Source organism: Pan troglodytes, chromosome 6 (genome assembly GCF_028858775.2).
Source record: "Pan troglodytes isolate AG18354 chromosome 6, NHGRI_mPanTro3-v2.0_pri, whole genome shotgun sequence".
NCBI classification, from domain to species: Eukaryota; Metazoa; Chordata; class Mammalia; order Primates; family Hominidae; genus Pan; species Pan troglodytes.
In genome coordinates this window covers 162,450,889-162,472,302 of record NC_072404.2, presented here as the reverse complement: position 1 = coordinate 162,472,302, position 21,414 = coordinate 162,450,889, and the positions used below count along the sequence as shown (strand labels likewise).

The window sequence follows — 21,414 nt, the reverse complement described above, 5'->3', positions numbered from 1 at the left end:
CAACCATTTTTAGGGTCTTGAAGGCCAAAAAGTCTTACAAAATTTCTTATTTCAGCAAAGTCTCAGGATACAAAATCAATGTACAAAAATCACAAGCATTCTTATACACCAATAACAGACAAACAGAGAGCCAAATCATGAGTGAACTCCCATTCACAATTGCTTCAAAGAGAATAAAATACTTAGGAATCCAACTTACAAGGGATGTGAAGGACCTCTTCAAGGAGAACTACAAACCACTGCTCAATGAAATAAAAGAGGATACAAACAAATGGAAGAACATTCCATGCTCATGGTAGGAAGAATCAATATCGTGAAAATGGCCATACTGCCCAAGGTAATTTATAGATTCAATGCCAACCCCATCAAGCTACCAATGACTTTCTTCACAGAATGGGAAAAAACTACTTTAAAGTTCATATGGAACCAAAAAAGAGCCCGCATCACCAAGTCAATCCTAAGCCAAAAGAACAAAGCTGGAGGCATCATGCTACCTGACTTCAAACTATACTACAAGGCTACAGTAACCAAAACAGCATGGTACTGGTACCAAAACAGAGATATAGATCAATGGAACAGAACAGAGCCCTCAGAAATAATGCCGCATATCTACAACTATCTGATCTTTGACAAACCTGAGAAAAACAAACAATGGGGAAAGGATTCCCTATTTAATAAATGGTGCTGGGAAAACTGGCTAGCCATATGTCGAAAGCTGAAACTGGGTCCCTTCCTTACACCTTATACAAAAATTAATTCAAGATGGATTAAAGACTTAAATGTTAGACCTAAAACCATAAAACCCCTAGAAGAGAACCTAGGCATTACCATTCAGGACATAGGCATGGGCAAGGACTTCATGTCTAAAACACCAAAAGCAATGGCAACAAAAGCCAAAATTGACAAATGGGATCTAATTAAACTAAAGAGCTTCTGCACAGCAAAAGAAACTACCATCAGAGTGGGATGGGAACCTACAAAATGGGAGAAAATTTTCGCAACCTACTCATCTGACAAAGGGCTAATATCCAGAATCTACAATGAACTCAAACAAATTTACAAGAAAAAAAAACAAACAACCCTATCAAAAAGCGGGCAAAGGATATGAACAGACACTTCCCAAAAGAAGACATTTATGCAGCCAAAAGACAGATGAAAAAATGCTCATCATCACTGGCCATCAGAGAAATGCAAATCAAAACCACTATGAGATACCATCTCACACCAGTTAGAATGGCAATCATTAAAAAGTCAGGAAACAACAGGTGCTGGAGAGGATGTGGAGAAATAGGAACACTTTTACACTGTTGGTGGGACTGTAAACTAGTTCAACCATTGTGGAAGTCAGTGTGGCGATTCCTCAGGGATCTAGAACTAGAAATACCATTTGACCCAGCCATCCCATTACTGGGCATATACCCAAAGGACTATAAATCATGCTGTTATAAAGACACAGGCACACGTATGTTTATTGCGGCACTATTCACAATAGCAAAGACTTGGAACCAACCCAAATGTCCAACAATGATAGACTGGATTAAGAAAATGTGGCACATATACACCATGGAATACTATGCAGCCATAAAAAATGATGAGTTCATGTCCTTTGTAGGGACATGGATGAAGCTGGAAACCATCATTCTCAGAGAACTATCACAAGGACAAAAAACCAAACACCGCATGTTCTCACTCATAGGTGGGAACTGAACAATGAGAACACATGGACACAGGAAGGGGAACATCACACTCTGGGGCCTGTTGTGGGGTGGGGGGAGGGGGGGAGGGATAGCTTTAGGAGATATACCTAATGCTACATGACAAGTTAATGGGTGCAGCACACCAGCATGGCACATGTATACATATGTAACTAACCTGCACATTGTGCACACGTACCCTAAAACTTAAAGTATAATAATAATAAAAATAAAATAAAATAAAATAAAATTCCCAGGAGGAGTAGAAAATATTTTTAATTACTTGAGAAATTATGCTGGGATGGACAAACGGAACCCAAAGTAAAAAGAGAAATTAAAAATAAAAGGAGGGGTGAGTTCAGCAAAAGCTCTATTTAATTACTACGTGAGTAAACCAAACTAGAAAAACTAGCTTATTTTAAAATCTGATCTTTTAAAAACTCAACAATGGAAAACAAGCCACAGAACCAGAAAGAACTTAACTTTTTAGTTAAAAGAGAGACATGTAAATAATAATAAATTTAATAATTAAATTTACATACAAATAATTGATTGCCTAAAGGAGAAACAAAACAGGCAAGCAGACAAAATAAGCAATAACAGACCATCACAGTTATAGGCACGGGATCCCATTCTGTTTGTTTCTGTACATATAAGAATATTACTTGAATTTCCAGCAGTTCAAAAAAGTAAGTATGCTAAATTCATCTCCTCTACCTACTTGTTCTGTCATAGAGTATTAGATATGCAAATTAAAATGCCAACTTTGTTGGGGAAAAAAACCCACAAACTTCTTTCTGGTTTGTCAAGAAGTGCTTTAAAATAACTTCCTATAACTACCTTTATGTATTGCATTTTTGTGTCATTACCAAATGACTTGTGGCCACTAAGGAAGGGCCCTGGTGACATTTCCCTTCCTGCCTGAGGTCAGAGTTGGCCACTCTAAATAGGGTCCACAGATGCTTACCAGCTGAGGCCACGCTGCCTGGACTGCCCTCAGTCTGAGCACAGCAGGAGTAAGAGAGCCAGGCCATTTCTTTCTGACACAGGATTCTAACAGACAATTTTTGCTAGAGACTGGCCAATACTGCCTCAGCTGTGCAACCATCTGGGGCCCTACCCACTCACTCATCCTTCCCTTTCACCATTCTTGAATGTCAGAGCTCCTCTTTAACCTCTTTTTCCTTTAGAAGTACTTGCCCAATAAATCTTTTGATTGTCTGATTCTGTCTTAACCTCTGCTTCTTAGAGTACCTGAACTAACCCATGATGAAGATTCTTTTCTTTACCAAATTTTAATCAGCCTCTGAACTTTCTCCTAGGCCCATCTGTTTACTCTCTTGTAAAATCCAGTTTTAGCAAAAGAACCCTGCGAAGTCAGTTTAGCCAGAACTCCCCGCCCTTGATAGCTGATCGTTCTCAGTATCTCATCATCCTTGATACCTGACCACGTTCCTCCTGCACCACCCCACAGATGATGTCTGATCACCCTAGCCTGTTTTTGGCAAGAATTCTGGTTAGGTGGATTTGGTTAGAAACCCCTATACCCCTGGATTGTTTCTTTGTAGTAATTTTCTATCCACTGACCCAACCCTGCTTTTTGCTATAAATTCCCGCTTGTCCTTCCTATACTTGGAGTTGAGCCCAATCTCTCTCCCTTGCTGCAAAATTATATTGCAGTGGTCCCTGTATCTATTGCAATGGTTCTGAATAAAGCCTTCCTTACTATGCTTTTAACATGTCTCTTTGAATTTTTTTTAACACTGATTATTCATGAAACATGAAGGATACATTTAAAGATTTCTTTTTCTTTTTGTTAAAGCACAGTAGAATCAACTTCATAGGATAAACTGTAGACTTATTTATGCTTCCCAAGTAATCACTTGACACCTATCACATATTTGCACCAGATATACAAGGCATTACAGTTTTAAAAATTTGGCCAGTAGTTTCTCTACTTAAGAGCATTTTAGATATAGAAGATATTTGCTAAAAAATTCACACACAAAATAATATTTAATTTACTTATCTTTAGTGTTATCCGTATCATTTTCACAGTCAGATCTTGATGTTCTTTTAGACTAATCATTTTAAAAGAGCAAAATCAGTATCAAGAAAAAAGAAAGCAGAACATGTCAATGGTAAATGGCCACAGGGTTAAGCCAATTCTTGAAAGTCAAAGAGTTTTAGTAGTTTTATGATATTTTTCTTTGAAAACTTCTTGTAATCATTCCTTAAATCCGAGTATTTCCAATGCAAGCCAGTTGTAAGAGCCAGAAAAAGGCAAAGGCATGTAGAATATCACAATAATTGTAATGATAATTAGTTTAAAACATAGCTCTAATCAAATTTTACTTGTGGGAGCTATAAAAAAAGGTCTTGGGAACCTTGGGCTACATAATAAATACTTTCCAATCTCCAAGTGGAAAAACAGTTTCTGATGAGGTTAATGTGTTCAATTTCAATGTGTAATTCCTTTTTTTGTGCTCTTTTCTTTTATGCATATAATTGGTAAACAAATAAAAAAAGCCTGAAAGTTCTTTGGGAATTAGATTGAAAATTTTTTTCTCATTGATATTCTCATAATAGAAAGTGATGGCTTAAAAATTTTTTTGTATTAAAAGCTACTACTTATATGGTACTATGCTTATTACACCTGGGTGATGAAATAATCTGTACATCAAACCCCCATGAGACATAATTTACCTATATAGAAAACCCTATACATGTACCCCTGAACCAAAAATAGAAGTTAAAAAAAGTATTTTTTAAAATGAGGAACATTGCATAAAATAGCAAATATTGATTTGAATGTTTTCAAGGACAAGGAGTTGTTTTTGCACAATCAGGTACTGCTTAAAATGTTAATTGACGCAGAGTTTCTAGGTGACTCACTACAATTAGGGGGGGGACTAACTCCTCTACGAAAAAAGTGGAAAAAATAATCCCATAATAATAATGGACCAGAGGGAAAATATTAAAAATACTAAGAAAAATATAAAACAAAACGTTAACTAAAAGGTTTGGAAGCAGTAAATAAAAATAATTTCCAATTATATAATATTAGCCAAGCCAAATTAAATTAACCATTAACAACTTACAGAAATGGCTAAGGTTCTAAGTTGTGATTTCCTCATCTCACTCTAAAATTTAATAAATTGTTAGTCATTTGGTTAGAAAAAGTTGGCTTTTGCTTTTAATACTAAATTAGCATTTCAAAGAGAGGCATATTACACAAAAGTGAGATAGGGTAACCAAGTACTTTAGTATTAATGAAGGATATTCAGCACTATGTAAATGTGGACGAGAGCTAATTTCCAGTTTAGATTTTAAGAGGCGATAAATAGTTTACTTTCTACCCCCCTCCAACCCCAGTAGTATTGTTGGAACACTGATGGAACAAAGGCCAAAAGGAAAAGATTACAGTTAGGTGGTATTTTCAAGGTGGAAGTATATGCTTGAGGAGGTTATTTGTGAATCAATATTTTTAAAGGCTATTTTTAGTATAACAGCTTCTTAGCTTTAAGTCAGGGTTCTCCACTTGCTTATTTCTAAATGGCAAGGTCCCCAAATTAGAGACTGATTGGAATTTTAATTTACCATAGCAGGTTTTAGATGAGTAGATTCTTGACCCTAGATGCAGCAAAAAGAGCATTCAGCCAAGACTTGATCTGAGGAATTTAGGAACTGACTGAGAACCCATCAAAAGAAACCAGAAGAGACAAGACGCTGGGAATTTTGTTTGGGAGGGAGCTGTCCATGGTTCCGTTAATTTTGGTGGAACTACGACCACATACACAACAAAGTCCTTAGTTTTAGGATGTATAGGTCAAAAGTCATTTTCAGGGAAACACAGTGAAGTGGACCTCAAATTGTGAAAGAGGAAGGAGAAAGTGTCAAACAGTGGAAAGGGGAGGTATGAGCCTTTTCGTCAGGAAGACCGGTGTCATCCTTGACCCTTCGGCTTTCACACCCCATATCTCACCTGTCTGCAAGTCCTGCTGGCTGGACCTCCAAATGTGTATGCAGAATTGATCATTACCTACTGGCTCCACTGCTACAATCTAGTCGATTTTCTTTCATCTGGATTACTGCAATAGTTGCCACTGTTCTCCCTCATCCAACTACAGCCTTTTACCAAAACAGCAGCCTGAGAGACTGTTTTAAAATAAACTAGATTCACTCGGTCCAACCTTCTCAGTCACTGTTAAAGACCCTTCACAATCCAACCTCACTTTTTCTCAGCCACACTGACTCCCTTTCCTAATCGCTCCCTGCACACACCAGCTGGATATCGGGTTCTACTTGCTTTTCCCTCTACTAAGAGTGTTCTTCTCTCCAGTCTTCTCATGGTGTGTGTGTTCTCACTGCTTGAGGTGTTTGCTCAAATGCTATCTTCTTAATCAAGGGTTTCTCTGGCCATTTAAAGATAATCCTCAATCCCCTCCCAAGAACTTCCTGTCCCCTCCCTGATTAATTTTCCCCCAAATACACTCATTTAACCAATGTTATTGGTTTACTATCTGGCCTAGAATGTAATCTTCCAAGAGCAAGCATTTTTTCCCCTGATTTGTTCACTACCTCAGCATGAACAATAATGCCAGGTTTTCAGAAAATATTTATTAATCCAAGCTCTACTACTTGTTAGTTGCCCATAATCTCTTTGGATATAAATGAATGAATGTAGGTCTTAGTTCTATAACAGACAGTATGAATGAAAACATCAAAGCGAATTCAAAAAGATTTGCAAAAGCAGGCCTAGAAAAAAGATAAAAAGATTTACTATTTCAGCCAGTGTAAAGAAAAATCAAACATTAATCTAATTACAGTTTCAGTTAAAGGACTTATATTTTGAAGGAAATAACCATATTTAATTGATGGCATTTCCTTTTTTTGGGGGGGTAGGTGGGGTACGGAGTTTTGCTCTGTCACCCAGGCTGGAGTGCAGTGGTGTGATCCTGGCTCACTGCAACCTCTGCCTCCTGGGTTCAAGCAATTCTCATGCCTCAGCCTCCCAAGTAGCTGGGACTACAGGCACGTGCCACCATGCCTGGCTAATTTTTGTGTTTTTTTTTTTAGTAGAGATGGGGTTTCATCATATTGGCCAGGCTGGGGCCTGACCTCAGGTGATCTGCCCGCCTCAGCCTCCCAAAGTGCTGGGATTACAGGCTTGAGCCACCATGCCTGGCCTGAAGGCATTTCTTATGAGAAGATTTTAGATATAAGACAGCCGACTTGCCCAGCATTTATATGTTAAATGTGAGGACATTTCTTACTGCTGCTAAGGGATTTAATGTATATCGATGGGGTGCCAGTGGTGTTCTCTTGAACTTTTCATGTTGTTTTAGCGTAAACAACTCTCTGGGAACACTTTGTAATATTTCTATGGTTTTAAGCTTATGCTTCACTGTTTAGTAGATGCCCATCATACAAAATTCCAAGACAAGTACAGTATGACAAAAAGATGACTTAATTTATTCTTAAATACATGTAAATTTTGGAAAGGGAACTACATTCTAAGGAAAAATGAAAGCAAATTTAAGATTATTTTCTTCTTTTAATTGCACTCTTTGTGTGTGTGTGGTTGTTTTATTTCCAGTATTATTTCTATCTACAAGTAAAGTCTTTAATGATTTCATTTATTTGGTAGTGGTAGGTTCCCATGGTGCTGCATATCAAGGTCAAGTTACAAATTCCTTTGTTCCTGAAAATTTTTCGGGTCAAGCAAAGCAATGAAGCCAGATTCTTTCACCTTGTCCCTAAGTATAATCCTGCTCCGAGGATTGCTAACCCCAAGTCTTAGCTGGGTGTTCTCTTCTCTCTACATTACATATGTAAGGACCCAAATGTAATGATACAACATTTGGTTAGTTCCACATAGAATGTACTTTCAAACCAATGATACATTTTCTTATCATTTACACTTTGTTTTTTTACACAGAGCTTTCCAATATTTATCAGAGATAAGTTCTCTGTCTTATGCATATGGACATGAAATTCCCTTGGAGAATTTTAAAATTGGTTTCCTTGCAATTCTATACCTGGTCCTATGCAGAGGTTACAAAATCACATTCAGAAATTTGACCATCAAATTCTTATGACCAGCACATTTTCATCCACTATGCATGATACTTTAATTTTTGTTTTTCTGTTTGTTTGAATGCCTCTAACTTTTAGTTATCCACATTTCCCAAAGTATATGTTTGACTTTTAACTTCATAAGAGCCATCTTTGAGAATAGATAATATAAAATTAGAAGTATGAATCTCCTTTAGGAAGTATGCTAATTTTTCATTAGAGGGGGTTGTAAAATAAAGCATTTATACCTTACTATGTGCTAAATTGTATCCTCCAAAAAGATACACTGAAGTCCTAACTGTGAAACCTATGAATGTGGCCTTATTGGGAAATAGGGTTCTTACAGATACAATCAGGTTAAGATGAGGTGATAATGATTAGGATGATACCTAATCCCATGAGTAGTGTCCTTATCAGAAGAAGGAAATTCGGATGCAGAAACACAAAGGGGAGAAGACTATGTGAAGATGGAGGCAGAGACTGGAGGGAGGTATCTATAAGCTAGAGAATAACGAGGATTATTGGTAATCACCAGAGGCCAGAGGAGTTGAAGGATCCTCCCCTGGGGCCTTCAGAGACCTCAGGATCCTGTTGAACCTCCATTTTAGACTTCCAGCCTCCAGAACATTGAGAGAATAGAACTATGTTGTTTTAAGCCACCGTGTTTGTGGTACTTTGATACGGCATCCCTAGAAAATCAATATGTACCTTCAAAAAGTTTGTTTAGGATTCAAATTGCACACTCCTGAAATGACACATTGTCTAACTTATATCATTTGATAAAATGTGTCTCATTCCATTATTTTTCTTTTTGGGAGAACAATGAAAAAGAGCTAGAAAACAAACTTCTAAACAATAGATTTCCTGTTGGTACAAAAGCAAGGCAGCTGATACTTCACAGTGCTGACAAGTGGATTCTGAATGGGATGCTGCAAGTTCGTATTCTTTGATGGATGAGCCAAACCAAGGATTTCTGGGAAACTATCTGGGAGGCTTTTCATGGAGTGTATTCCATCACTAAGAAGTTTTCAGGCAGCCAAATGCTTGAAGGAGTGTTGGTATTTTCCTATAATAAATAGCTAAGGAGCCTGATAACCACATCTCCTAATTATTTTAAAATATAACTACTTGATAAAAATCTATATTTACATACCTATCTGGTTAGCTCGTTTTTGCCATTACTTTCAATAGCAAAAACCCCAACTGGTTTTGCACAACCTAATATTTAAAATTCATGGTCTATTTCAATGAGGATTGAGAGGCCATTATTATAGACTATATGTTTGTGTCCCTCAAAATTCACATATTGAAACCCCGAGCCCCTGTGGGTGGTATTAGGAGTGGGGCCTTTGGGGGCTAATTAGGTCATGAGGGTGGAGCCCCTATGATGGGATTGGTGCACTCATAAGAAGAGACTTAAGAGTGTGTGCTCTCTGTCTTTCTCTCTCTGTCTCTATTTTTCTTCGATGAGAACATACAATAACAAAATGGTTGGCTGCAGCTTCTCATTATGTGCCCTCAGCAGACGTGGAATCTGCCTGCATTTTGATACCTTGGTCTTAGACTTGCCAACCTCAAGAACCATGAAAAACATATTTATGTTGTTTAGACCACTCAACCTATATATTCTCTTATAGCAGCCAAAACTGACCAACACAGTTATGTACTGGTGAGCTGGAAAGAGATGTGCCCTCTTATTAAACTTCATTAACACAAATCCTATCAAACTCAGGCCAGCTCCACTGCTTTCTTTTTCTCTTGCCTTCACCACTTGCTTTGGTACCTTCCTAAGACCTGCCTGCTTCCCCATTGAGTTCTTTAGAACTCCTCTTCCAGTAACACTGGCTCTAGAAGCTTCTTATCTCTCCTCTTCAGCCCACAGCTCCTTTCTCTTTTAATGATAACAAAAGAGGAAATAAAAATGACCAAAACAAAGAAAATTTAGAAATTTAAAAATCATACTGCTGTCTCATAGCCATGGGTTCCGGCCTGTATCAGAAAGCTTATTACCACGTAAACAGTCAATAGGTAAATTTAATTATTGTGTTTAACATTCTTTTGATTATTAACATTAATGGAGTGTTATCTAAAAAAATTCTAGTTGGAGGAAAATAAAACATGTTAAAGCAGCTAAAACACACTTTACTGAAGAAACATGCCAAATAACGGATCTCTTTGTCTGCTTATCCCCAAGAAAAAAAAAATTAAAAGAATTCTTGGTGATTAAACATCATCTGATCATGGATGTTACAAAGGAGAACTAAGACTTTGCCGGCATTAGCAGGGAGCAAGCACAGAGAGATAAAATTGCATACTGGAGTGAAACGGCCCAGCCTGGGCTGCAAAGAAAGCTACACAACCGGGACTTAACTTCAAAAGAAACAAAATGTGGACATATTTAAGGGTTTGGAAACAAAATAAAGTGTAGGACGGCAGGAAAGCATTTACTTGAGGCTTTCAGTGAGCAGGAAAAATACTTTTCTTCAGTGAGTGTGGGGGAAGAAATACTTTGAGTGGTGCAGAAGTTGATGAGAGGCCATTAAATAAATAATGGTCTGAAATCTCCAGTGTTCCTTGTGAGGCCGTCTCTTACAGAGTTAAAAGAAAGGCTCAAGATGCATTGGAAAGTCAGTCAGCATTTAGCATTTCCTAGGGTCAGACCCCAGGTTTAAGTTTACGCCACACAGTGTTCAGAAAACAGATTCTATTGCCATTTAATAGATGAAGAAAGTAAGATACAGTATTAAAGGATCCACTAATTAAGTGATAAAGCCAGATTCAAAATCAGGTATGCAGGATTCCAAAGCTCGTGTTTTAGAACAAAGTCAATTCTCCTTTCCACTATACTAGTATTTCTTAAGATGTGTTTATTTTAACATTTGAATCCTACTTTAAAATTTTCAGCACAGATGGTAAAGAGTTGTGTGCATTTGTGTTTTAGTTAAAGTTGCGATCCAGAGGCAGTTCCTCTTCTGATCAGGAATCCACAAGTAAGAGGTATCAAGAGTTTTAGTGCAGAAACGGTACACCCACACCAGAGGGGGTGACTCTTAGATTTTTACTATTTATTCCTCATATCAACTTAATTCACTTAATCAACAAGTCCTCTAATGAACTGAATGCCAAACTGGGTTTTCTTCGGTGAAATTAGTGGTCTGTTAGATAGCATAAATGTTAAAGAAATGTTAGAAAGGAGATATCAATAGTGAACTTAAAGGCATTAAGGGTCTGTGGTTTGGCACAACACCTTTTAGAGACACACCCAGCCTTGTGTGAAGATGGTAAAAGATTCTGGCGAGGCCTGTAACCTGAGTTCTTAGAAATGCTTCTGGAGTTAGGATCACACTTTCTGTCACCTGGCACCAGCTCTGGGTGTAGCTGAATCCCACCATTCAGCGTCGCTGCTTCGGGAGAACATTTGATTCAAGGTGCAGCAAGTTAGAGAGCTGGGACCTCACTGAGCTTGCAGAAGAATGTTTATGAACAGTGCTGTGCTTTCTTGGTAATAATTGTTCATTTAATAAATATGTTTATGGGCATCATAACTTGTCCTGTGACTTCCTTTCTTTTGCCCTCTGGGGGCAAAGCTATAGGAGAGTAGCTAATTCTCATGCATCCCAAACTTTTCAGTGACTGACGATGTTTTACAAAAAGAATCTAAACGGCATGTGTGCAAATTGGCTAAGGTCAATCTATAATTCTGTTTCTCAGACTGTGTTTATCAGAATCACTTGAAGTTTTTAATTATTCAGTTTCTCATTCTCTTGAATTTCAAAGTTCCAGAGGTGGGGCCTGAGAGTCAGAATGGCAATGAGTTCTTCTCATGATTCTTACACACTTAGGATTCAGCTAATGACGATATAACAAAACAAGCATCGTGATCATTAGCTGACAGTATACCCTAAAGGCAGACCATAGACCCAAGAGGAAATCAATATTCTCCTGACTCCTGGGCTCAAAAACCAGAATCTGTAAACTGATGTAAATAGCACACCATAAAGACCTCATATCCTATAAACTTTATGCCATGAATGTGTGGTTACAGCTATGTGCTCGCCCCTCTAGATTGAAATCGATAAAAACTGGCCTTAGGCACTCAGGGAGCTCATGTGTGGCCAAAAATATTCCAGTCAAGGGATCAGTAGAGATTATCAGTAGCTTTCCCACTGACAACTGTGATCTATTTGTGATCATAGCAATGAAAACTGTTGGCCATAAGCCAATCATATTGAATAATTTTTTGGACGGTAACCAGTTTGGCTATTGAGTTGTTTTTTCTCACATCAGTATGTCCAGTTCATTCACTCATAAGACAGCTTGTTTGACTTTCATCTACTCATCAAATATTTATTGAGAGTCTTTTAAAAATCATGTAGTCTTAACTTCCAACAAATATTATGGAAGATTAAAGAAGCAGAGCCCTAGTTCATGATTTTTGTCTCTAACTTGTCACTAATTAGATGGGGAGAAATGCCCTGGTATAGGACTCAGAAAACTTAAGGTGCTAGCTGCAAACTCAGTGGCAAGTCAGTAAATTGCCTAGGGCCTCCTCTGTTTCCTCTCTAGACAATTCATAATAAAGTGATGTCTTGCCTATTTTGTAGAATTTACTAATTCTTTCATAAATATTTATTGTTCATCTACAACATTCCAGGATTTTTTCTAGGACCTTGAGGAATATAGCAGGGTATGAGATAAACAAGGTGGCTACTCTCATGTCACCTTACTCCAAGAACTAGAACACACACACACACACACACACACACACACACACACACACACAGAGAGAGAGAGAGAGAGAGAGAGAGGGAGAGCTATATAACTATATATTTAAATAAACAAAGTAGATATGTAAATACAAATAGAAACATTTTCGGAGGCAAACATGTAACATACAGATTTTAAAGCTTAAATAAAAGCCTTTTCTAAGCATGTGATTTATTTTTTACATCTCACATTGCATGATTTAGGACAGGAAACACAATAATCTAATAAAAGATGTATTGATCTAAACAATGTACCTAGCACTTTAATAAAATATGTCCTCATAATGTATTAGTTATGAAAAAGATCATTTTCTGACAGGACACATTTTTTCAATTAGAAAATGTGACAGGTCTTTGCTACAACACTTTTTCACACATAGAATTTATCATTAAGATAATGTTCTTCTTACTAATCTTTTCATTACTTAAGAACCAAGATGTTTGTGACAACATGTCTTCTTCTGTAAGGTAGACTGTGGTAAGCACCTTTAAAATGGCACCCAGGAATCAATGGCTCTTTATAATCATGCCCTTGTGAAATCCCCTTCCTTTAACTGTGGACGGGATTTAGTGACTCACTTCCCACAGGTTGAAAATAATAGTAGTGATGGGATATCACTGCTAAATTGGATTATTTTTTAAAAAATACTCATAGTTTTTATCTGGAGAACTTCCTGACTTACTGGCTTTCCCCTCCCCTCCTCTCTTTCTCTGCCCAGTGACCCCCAGGAGAGGCTACTTGAAGAAGAAAGGTATTACAGAATCAGAAGCTACAGAGAACTGAGGCATCCCAGCCAGCACCAACTGTCAGCCAGGTAAGTGAGACCTACTGGAAGCAGACGAGGCTTCCAATGATGCAGCCACAACTAACAGTTTGACGTGAACCTCATGAAAGACTCGCTCAGCAAATTATTACTGAATTACTGATCCAGAGAAACTGCGAGATAATAAATGTTTGTTTGAAGAAACTAAGGTTTGAATAATTAGTTACAAAGCACTAGGTGAAAAGCAAATATTCCAAGGACCTGACTTTTGAGGATTATGAGGATGAATTTAGAATCTCCTTTGTTATACTTCAATGATTTAAATTAGGCCAGAAGAATATGGTGACATCATCTTAATATCTTCATCAGAAAGAAACAAAATTTTTCCTTTTCTTTTTTTGTTTTGCTCAGTGGAATTACAGTTTGTTTGTTCTGTCATGAGATCTACTGAGTGAGTTGAGTCAAATATAAATACTTCATAATCAAACGTCATTTTGAAACCTCATTTTTTGCAATGGATTAGTAACCAGAAAGGAACGGCATTCTTACCTCCAAAAAAGTACTTCTTGCCAGTTTTAACTTGAAGAGGACTATTAGTTCGAACTGCTGATGCTTCATCTCCATCGATGGTGAGAATAGCAAAATTTTCCTTGGCTAGGAAGCGAACCTCGTGCCACTGTCCATCATTCAACCCAGAACCTGGTAAGTACAAGATAAAAGTCATTTTTTTCTTAAAATTACCCAGCTGAACACAATTTCCAAAATCAACAAATCACGATTTTACAAATAAAAGTATTTTTCTCTTGGAAAATACAGTGCTGCTTACAATTCAAACTGACGTCTCATGTCTCTTTAACATCATCATAAGTGGTTCTATACTCCACCTAACTGAATAAGGCATCATATAACCCAATCAAGTAGAGAAGCAGTATTAATACCGCTGTGTACTTAGGGAAGGAAATGGATTGAAAAAAAAAGTCATGTAGATGACCTCGGCCTCCCAAAGTGCTGGGATTACAGGCGTGAGCCACTGCATCCGGCCACTGAGCATATTTCATGATTATGTGCTATTTTAACTTAGTGAATTATGAACTACTTTAACTTAGTAATTTATTTTCTGGTTAGCTTTGCTAGATCTTATTCTCAGACAAGAAAATGAATTTATGGCTTTTATCTAATGTCTGTCTTTGTTTTTAAAATCTTTATTTTTCTGTATAGCTTGTTTTCTCTCAATAAACACATTTGGTGAGTATAGTTTATAGAAATTAAGTAGTAAATAATAACTGTGCATGTGTAGTTATAAGTACTAACTGACCACTAATAGTCATGGAAAATAATAATAGGATTATCTGAACATTTACAAATAAGTTATCTTTATAATGGAGTACATGGTATTAAAAAAAACAGCAAAATAAATCAAGAATGCATATCCCCAACAATGGCACTTCATTGTTGCTTGATACAACGATCTTTGGAAACAAAAATTAGATTGAATTATCCATTAGCTGGACAGTAGCTTAAAGCTTTTGTTTAGTTTGTGTTCATTTTATGAAGAATAGTCAGGAAATTAAAAAGCAAAAAGAGGAGAGCCGCCAGGACACATAAGCATCTGGACAAAGTTTAACACTGGGTAGCAGAGAAAACCAAGAGGGCCAGAGGGGCTTTCTTCGACCCTGTGAAGGCCTGTGCTATGACAAGGTGGCGGGTGGGGGGTATTTTGTGCTATTCTTCAGACGGCACAACGTAGAATCCACAGGTTGAAGTTACATGAGGACGTGCTTCAGTTTGACAAAAGAAAGAGAACTCTAACGAATAAAGGTATCCAAAAATAGAATGAGAGCAAATCAATGACACACAGATCAGGGCTCCAAGCTCCTGATAATTTATACCAGAAATCTGAAAAACCACAGTTTGCGGCTGAAATCTGGCTTGCTGCCACCTGCTTTTCTATAACCTGTGAGCTAAGAATGGTTTTTACTTTTCTAAATGGTTGGAAAGAAATCAAAAGAAGAATAATGTTTAGTGACATGTGAAAATTATATAAAATTCAAATGTTAGTGTCCATATAAATGTTATTGGAATGTAGCCAAGTACATTTATTTACATACCACATGCCCTACAGCAAGAGTCAGCTGCACTGGAAACTATGTAGTTCATAAAGCCTAGGCTATTTACTACATGTGCTCCTTTATAGGAAAATCATACATTACTAGTTGGTTTATACTAAGAAATAGAAAAACTATTTTAAAGAACTTAAGGGCTGTTGGAGCTTAGAAGATAGTCACATGTTTGTAGTAGTTACTCATAGAAAGTATTATTACACATAATCACCCCTCAGGGTTTTGTGTTTTTTTTTAGGATTTTCAAATTTTAATTTAGTAATACTTATTGAGCCCCTCTTTTTTTTTGTGATGGAGTTTCACTCTTGTTTCCTAGGCTAGAGTGCAATGACGGGATCTCGGCTCACTGCAACCTCCGCCTCCTGGGTTCAAGTGATTCTCCCACCTCAGCCTCCCAAGTAGCGGGGATTATAGGCGTGCATCACCACAGCTGGCTAATTTTGTATTTTTAGTAGAGACATGGTTTCACCATGTCAGGCTGGTCCTGAACTCCTGACCTCAAGTGATCCACCCACCTTGGCCTCCCAAAGTGCTGGGATTACAGGCCTGAGCCACTGCGCCTGGCCACTGAGCACATTTTGTTTCAATCAAGAAAACAGTATAAAATCCCTGCTCTAAAGGAATTAATGCAAAAGACTTTCCAAATTATAAAATTTAGCATACAAGTGAATATATGTATAAATAGTATGCATAATATAAATAACGTAATAAGGCAAACAGCTATGTGAGCCCACTATCATCTCTGGTCTACCATATGATCCAGCAATCCAACTACTACGTATATACCCAAAAGGAAGAAAATACGTACATGGAAGAGATATCTGTACTCCTATGTTTGTTGCAGCACTGTTTACGATAGCTAAGATTTGGAAGCAACCAAAGTGTCCATCAACAGATGAATACAGAGTATTTCATTACCCCCCAATTGTTCCTCTGATTTCACTCTTTGGACTAACAGTCGAATCTCCCCACAAAGTGGTATTATCTTTATAAATGTATAACTGAGATCACACTATTCCCTATAACAGCTTTCTGTTCTTTTTGAACTCATGAAAAGTACTGACTAAAGTCCTTTTGGTGAACTAAGATGTGTCATGTGAACCATCTGGAATGCCTCGTGTGAATTATCTGCATGGTTTTGCTCCCTCACATCAGATCTCTGTGCAAATGTCATCTTAAGAGAGAGGTGGTCTTTCCTAGCTATTCTAAATAACATATCATTTTCCTCTCTCTCCCAACATTCCTTCTTTTCTGAGCTTTATTTTTCCTTATAGTTTCTCATTACTAAATTTATTATATGTTCATTTACTAGCATACTTACTAATTTTCTGTCTTCTATCACTTGATTATAAGCTCTCTTTTGTCTGTTTTCTTCTCTACTAAAAAAAACCCTAAAGTTAAAACCATGTCTGGTACATAGTGGGTGTGAATGAATAACTGAATGAATCTGAGGGAGTCATGACCAGGAATCTGGCACTCTAGGTTTCACAGATGGCCAAGTAAATGATGAAACATAAAAAAGCAATAAAAATAGCATCGGAGTTGCTGACTATGGCTTCTCAGCTCTACACGGTAATGTGCAATATGACTCATTCTAAGGGTAAGGATTAAGTTAAGTGGATATAATTTTTTTTGTTAAGTTTAATTTAATGTCAATAGATCTTCCTGGAAATCCCCATCATCCTAAGTCCATTTGTAATTGACCTTGCTCTGTTATCAAGTTATTAAATGAAGTATATCTCTTCATCCCACTCCGGCTGTCACCTGCAGAAAACTTCCATACATTTCAATGGCTTCCAATGATGTAGAAAGAGGAACAGTCCAGACACTAGGTGTGCAAGGGACTGTAGTTACTACAGCCTCTCAGAGAGACTCCAGTGGGCTACAACTCAGTTGCCCATAGTAACAATCTCCTTATTAAAGAACCTTTTTGTGGCTTTCCACCCCAATTTGTCTCACCTCCCCTCTCCCTGATTGCATTTATTGGACCAATGTCAAATAAACAATATGCACCCATATTCATATATCAGGGTCTACTTTTTGGTACTTATAGGTTACTTTGTAAGATAGTTCCTCACTGGAAAAAGAAAAAGGCATGATTTAAGTCCAAGTTCTGTTTCTGACAAGAATATCTTAAATCATTTAATCCCAGAGTTTTATTTTTCCTGTCCATACAAAAATTGGGAAAACAATAACTGTTATTTCTTATCTTTCAAATATTCTGAAGAACAACACAGATACAATCTCTTGTACTATAAAATTACTCTATGCATGTAAAGGCTTATTCTTGAAGTTAACTGTCAGTCAAGCAGCAGTGTTTACTGAAATAGTTCCATCTCAAGTGGGTCCCTTTGGGTATTCCCAAGGAATTGATGCACTGAAGACCCTATCTTCGCCATAGCATTTCCCTTTAAAGTACAAAGTAGGATTTATTGTTGATTAACTATAGGACTGCATGGTTTTTTGATTTTTGTCTTTATAATTTGACAAACCCTGCTATGAAATACAGTTTTAGGACATGGATCTCAAAGATATCAACGTGATATTTGTTCAGTCCCCAAATCCAATCCTAAATAATCACACGTCCAGAGATAGACCCTTATAAAATATCTTCGGTTACTCTAAGTGGAAGAACAAGAAAGCCTTTCAGAGAATTCCATGACAATTTCTCCATCACAAAATTAATTTAGAAATGGAACATCCTCCTTTTAATTTTTCATGGCAAAAGGTCTATTATTCTAATCAGATTAAAATTAAAAGGTTATTTTATTTTCTTCCAGGAACTTAATTACTAGAGAAATTAGAACCCAGATTAAAGGATCCTTGCTGATAGCAGCCACTGCTGTATCAAAGCTTAAGCTCTGATTCCTATTCATTTCATTTCCAATTATTATTTTGAAATTTTAATATTAATTATCAAGAGGTAATACCTCAGTAATCTACGATAAAAATGGGTCCCCAAATGTAATGAAGTTTATTCTTAAATGTGGCAAGGAAGACTCAATTTCTTATAGAAAAATGTGCTGCTTCTTTCATATTTTGTCTACATCTTGTAAGAAATAGTATCCTGAAGGCTGTCTCCAGAGAAGAATAGAATTTCATGATCTTTTTATATGTCAGCATATATAGTATAAAGTTCTAAGCTCTATGTGCTAGCCATGGTGATACTTTGCTTGCATTTGATTCATAATACCTCACATAATTTTTTAAAACAATTATCTCCAGTATATAGGGAAGGACTGAGTCTACCAATCTGTAAGCATCCTATAGATGGTAACAGGTAAAGCTTAGAATTTGAACTCAGACATAGTTGGTTCTAGAGCTTGAACAAATAAACAAGAACCACAACAAAACACATTATTTATATAGACCCTGTGCATCCATGATCAGAGTTTTCTTATACTATGCAAACACACACACTCAGGCTCACACTTGTGGGTACACACACACACACGCACACACACACTTCCATTTGCTACCACATCTGGAGAAGTGCTCAGTTTCTGGGGATATCCATATCTCATACAGCATCAGGTCTGGAAATAAAATGAGGCTTTGAGTAGGTGGATTAAGTATTTGTATACTAGTTACTATTAGTATTTGTACAGCATTAGAATGGTGGCTGGCAGATAGGAGACAATATATCTATATTATTAAGACAAAAACATGGATACTTTAATTCATTTTATTTCATAGAAAAGTAAGCTGAGACACATTTAATAATTTGTCTTTCATCAGGGTGCTGTGGCTCACACCTGCAATCCCAGCAGTATGGGAGGCCGAGGCGGGTGGATTACCTGAGGTCAGGAGTTTGAGGCCAGCCTGGCCAACATGATGAAACCGCGTCTCTACTAAAAATACAAAAAATTAGCCGGGCGTGGTGGTGGGCACTTGTAATCCCAGCTACTTGGGAGGCTGAGGCAGGAGAATTGCTTGAACCCAGGATGTGGAGGTTGCAGCAAGCTGAGATCGTGTCACTGCACTCCAGACTGGGCAACAAGATCAAAACTTCATCTCAAAACAAAAAAAATTGTCTTTGGAGTTTACTATCTCATAATTACAAATATTAATGTAGTGATAAGCTTTCTAAACAAGAAAGCAATGCAGTAAGTCTTTACAATGTGGAGATCATAAATTTCACCTACAGGACAACTAAAAAATGCATCTCAGCCAGCCCTTTGTTAATGGGAATTTGAGGCTTGGGAAAACATATACAGTGATACGGGAAATGTATCCTATATCTTAAACAACTAAGACAAAGGTGAAGATGATTTGTTCTACAGAAATGTGTAGATGATTCACAAAGTTAGGGCAAAGACACTGACATTAAAGTTGCCTGTGCAGACATTAGAACAAAATTATTTCTAAAAAGTGAGAATGAAAAAATGAACTTTCTAAATGATTTATGCATGTAATCTGAAAAACACATACATATTATTGACATCTTCACTTAGGCCTTGACAGTTTATGTGCAAGTTAGTAAAAATATAAAATAATCCAGGGAAAATGGAGAATTGCCTTATATTTGGGGTCATAATATATTCAGGCACACGTGGAGCTTGCCCTATAAGAGTCTGAGATTGAATTGGAACCCGGTGTGGTATGTACCACTGTTATAGTTCTGTACCACATACAGTGTGGTATGTACCATTGTTATAATTCATAATGATAAAAATGCTTCAACCGTACCTTCTAAAAGGAAACTGATATTCATATAAAGAAGATTTAACCTAAAACCAACATCTTTGAAACCATATTACAGCACCTTCTCATTTTATATTTTTATAACTAAATTGTTTTATAATATTTTCTCTAACACCTCCCTAATTTATAATTGTTAGAAACATGTTTTGTATGCAAATGTAAAATGTTAATGAAAAATTTTCTATCTGTGCTTCCTAATGTTATTAAGTAATGTATTATTTTTAAGTAATATTTAAGTAAACAATAATGTTATTATTTTTAAAGTAAGACTCTTGAGGCGGTTGCTTTGATTGAAGAAGATGAAACATATGTTGCTTTTATTAGAGACAAGAAGAAAAGACTGGTTTAATGAATGTTGAAAAAAGAAAAAGAACGTATTTAAAATATAGTAGCAGATTCACACTTCCACCCTCAAGAGGCAGAATAACACAATCGACAAGAACCTGGACTCTGAAGTCACACTGTCTGGATATAAATCTCATTTCTGCTCATCTGATAGCTGGGCCTTCAGCAAGTTAACCTTTTTATGCCTCAATTCCCTTTTCTATAAAATAGTATTATGAAATAATCTATTTCATAGGGTTGTTGTAAGATTAATTGTATATATTACCATGTAGAATATGCCTAGCATATAGTTAGCACTCAGTAAATACTAGTTATTTGTTTACATTCAGTGAGTGAGCTTAGTTGTCTAAATATCAACTTGGGTTGTTACTCAGGAGGCTGAGGCAGGAGAATTGCTTGAACCTGGGGTGTGGAGACTGCAGTAAGCCAAGATCGCACCACTGCACTCCAGCCTGGGCAACAGAGTGAGACTCCCTCTTAAAAATAAATAAATTTAAAATATAAATTGCTTTTTTATGTACAGATACCTTCCTCTCCCATATAAATATAGTAATGCAATTTCAGTGGTAAGAAATTTGTTGATTTGGAAAGGTACCTGAATACATCTCTTGGTAATATCAGAGTCAACAGTTTTCAACATCAATTCTGAGCTATGCAATAAAATCAAGTTTTTTTGTTTTTTTTTTTAATGGAGTCTTGATTTGTCGCCCAGGCTGGAGTGCTGTTGTGAGATCTTGGTTCACTGCAACCTCTGCTTCTCAGATTCAAGAGATTCTCCTGTCTCAGCCTCCCACCATCACACCCAGCTAATTTTTGTATTTTTAGTAGAGACAGGGTTTTGCCATGTTGGCTAGGCTGGTCTCAAACTTCTGACCTCAGGCAATCCGCCCGCTTTCTTAATAGTTACCCATAAACTTTATCCTTTCCAAAATGTGTCTTTTCT

General features: G+C 36.9%; 1 protein-coding gene across 1 annotated transcript in view; it reads right to left on the bottom strand.

The window, feature by feature from the left end:
- CNTNAP2 (contactin associated protein 2) overlaps positions 1 to 21,414 on the bottom strand; it is a 2,300,337-nt gene that overhangs the window by 1,101,692 nt on the left and 1,177,231 nt on the right. Inside the window, exon 9 of the mRNA XM_063815738.1 lies at positions 13,852 to 14,001. Within this exon, the coding sequence (XP_063671808.1) occupies positions 13,852 to 14,001 (150 nt within the window). The remainder of the gene's footprint in view (positions 1 to 13,851; positions 14,002 to 21,414) is intronic.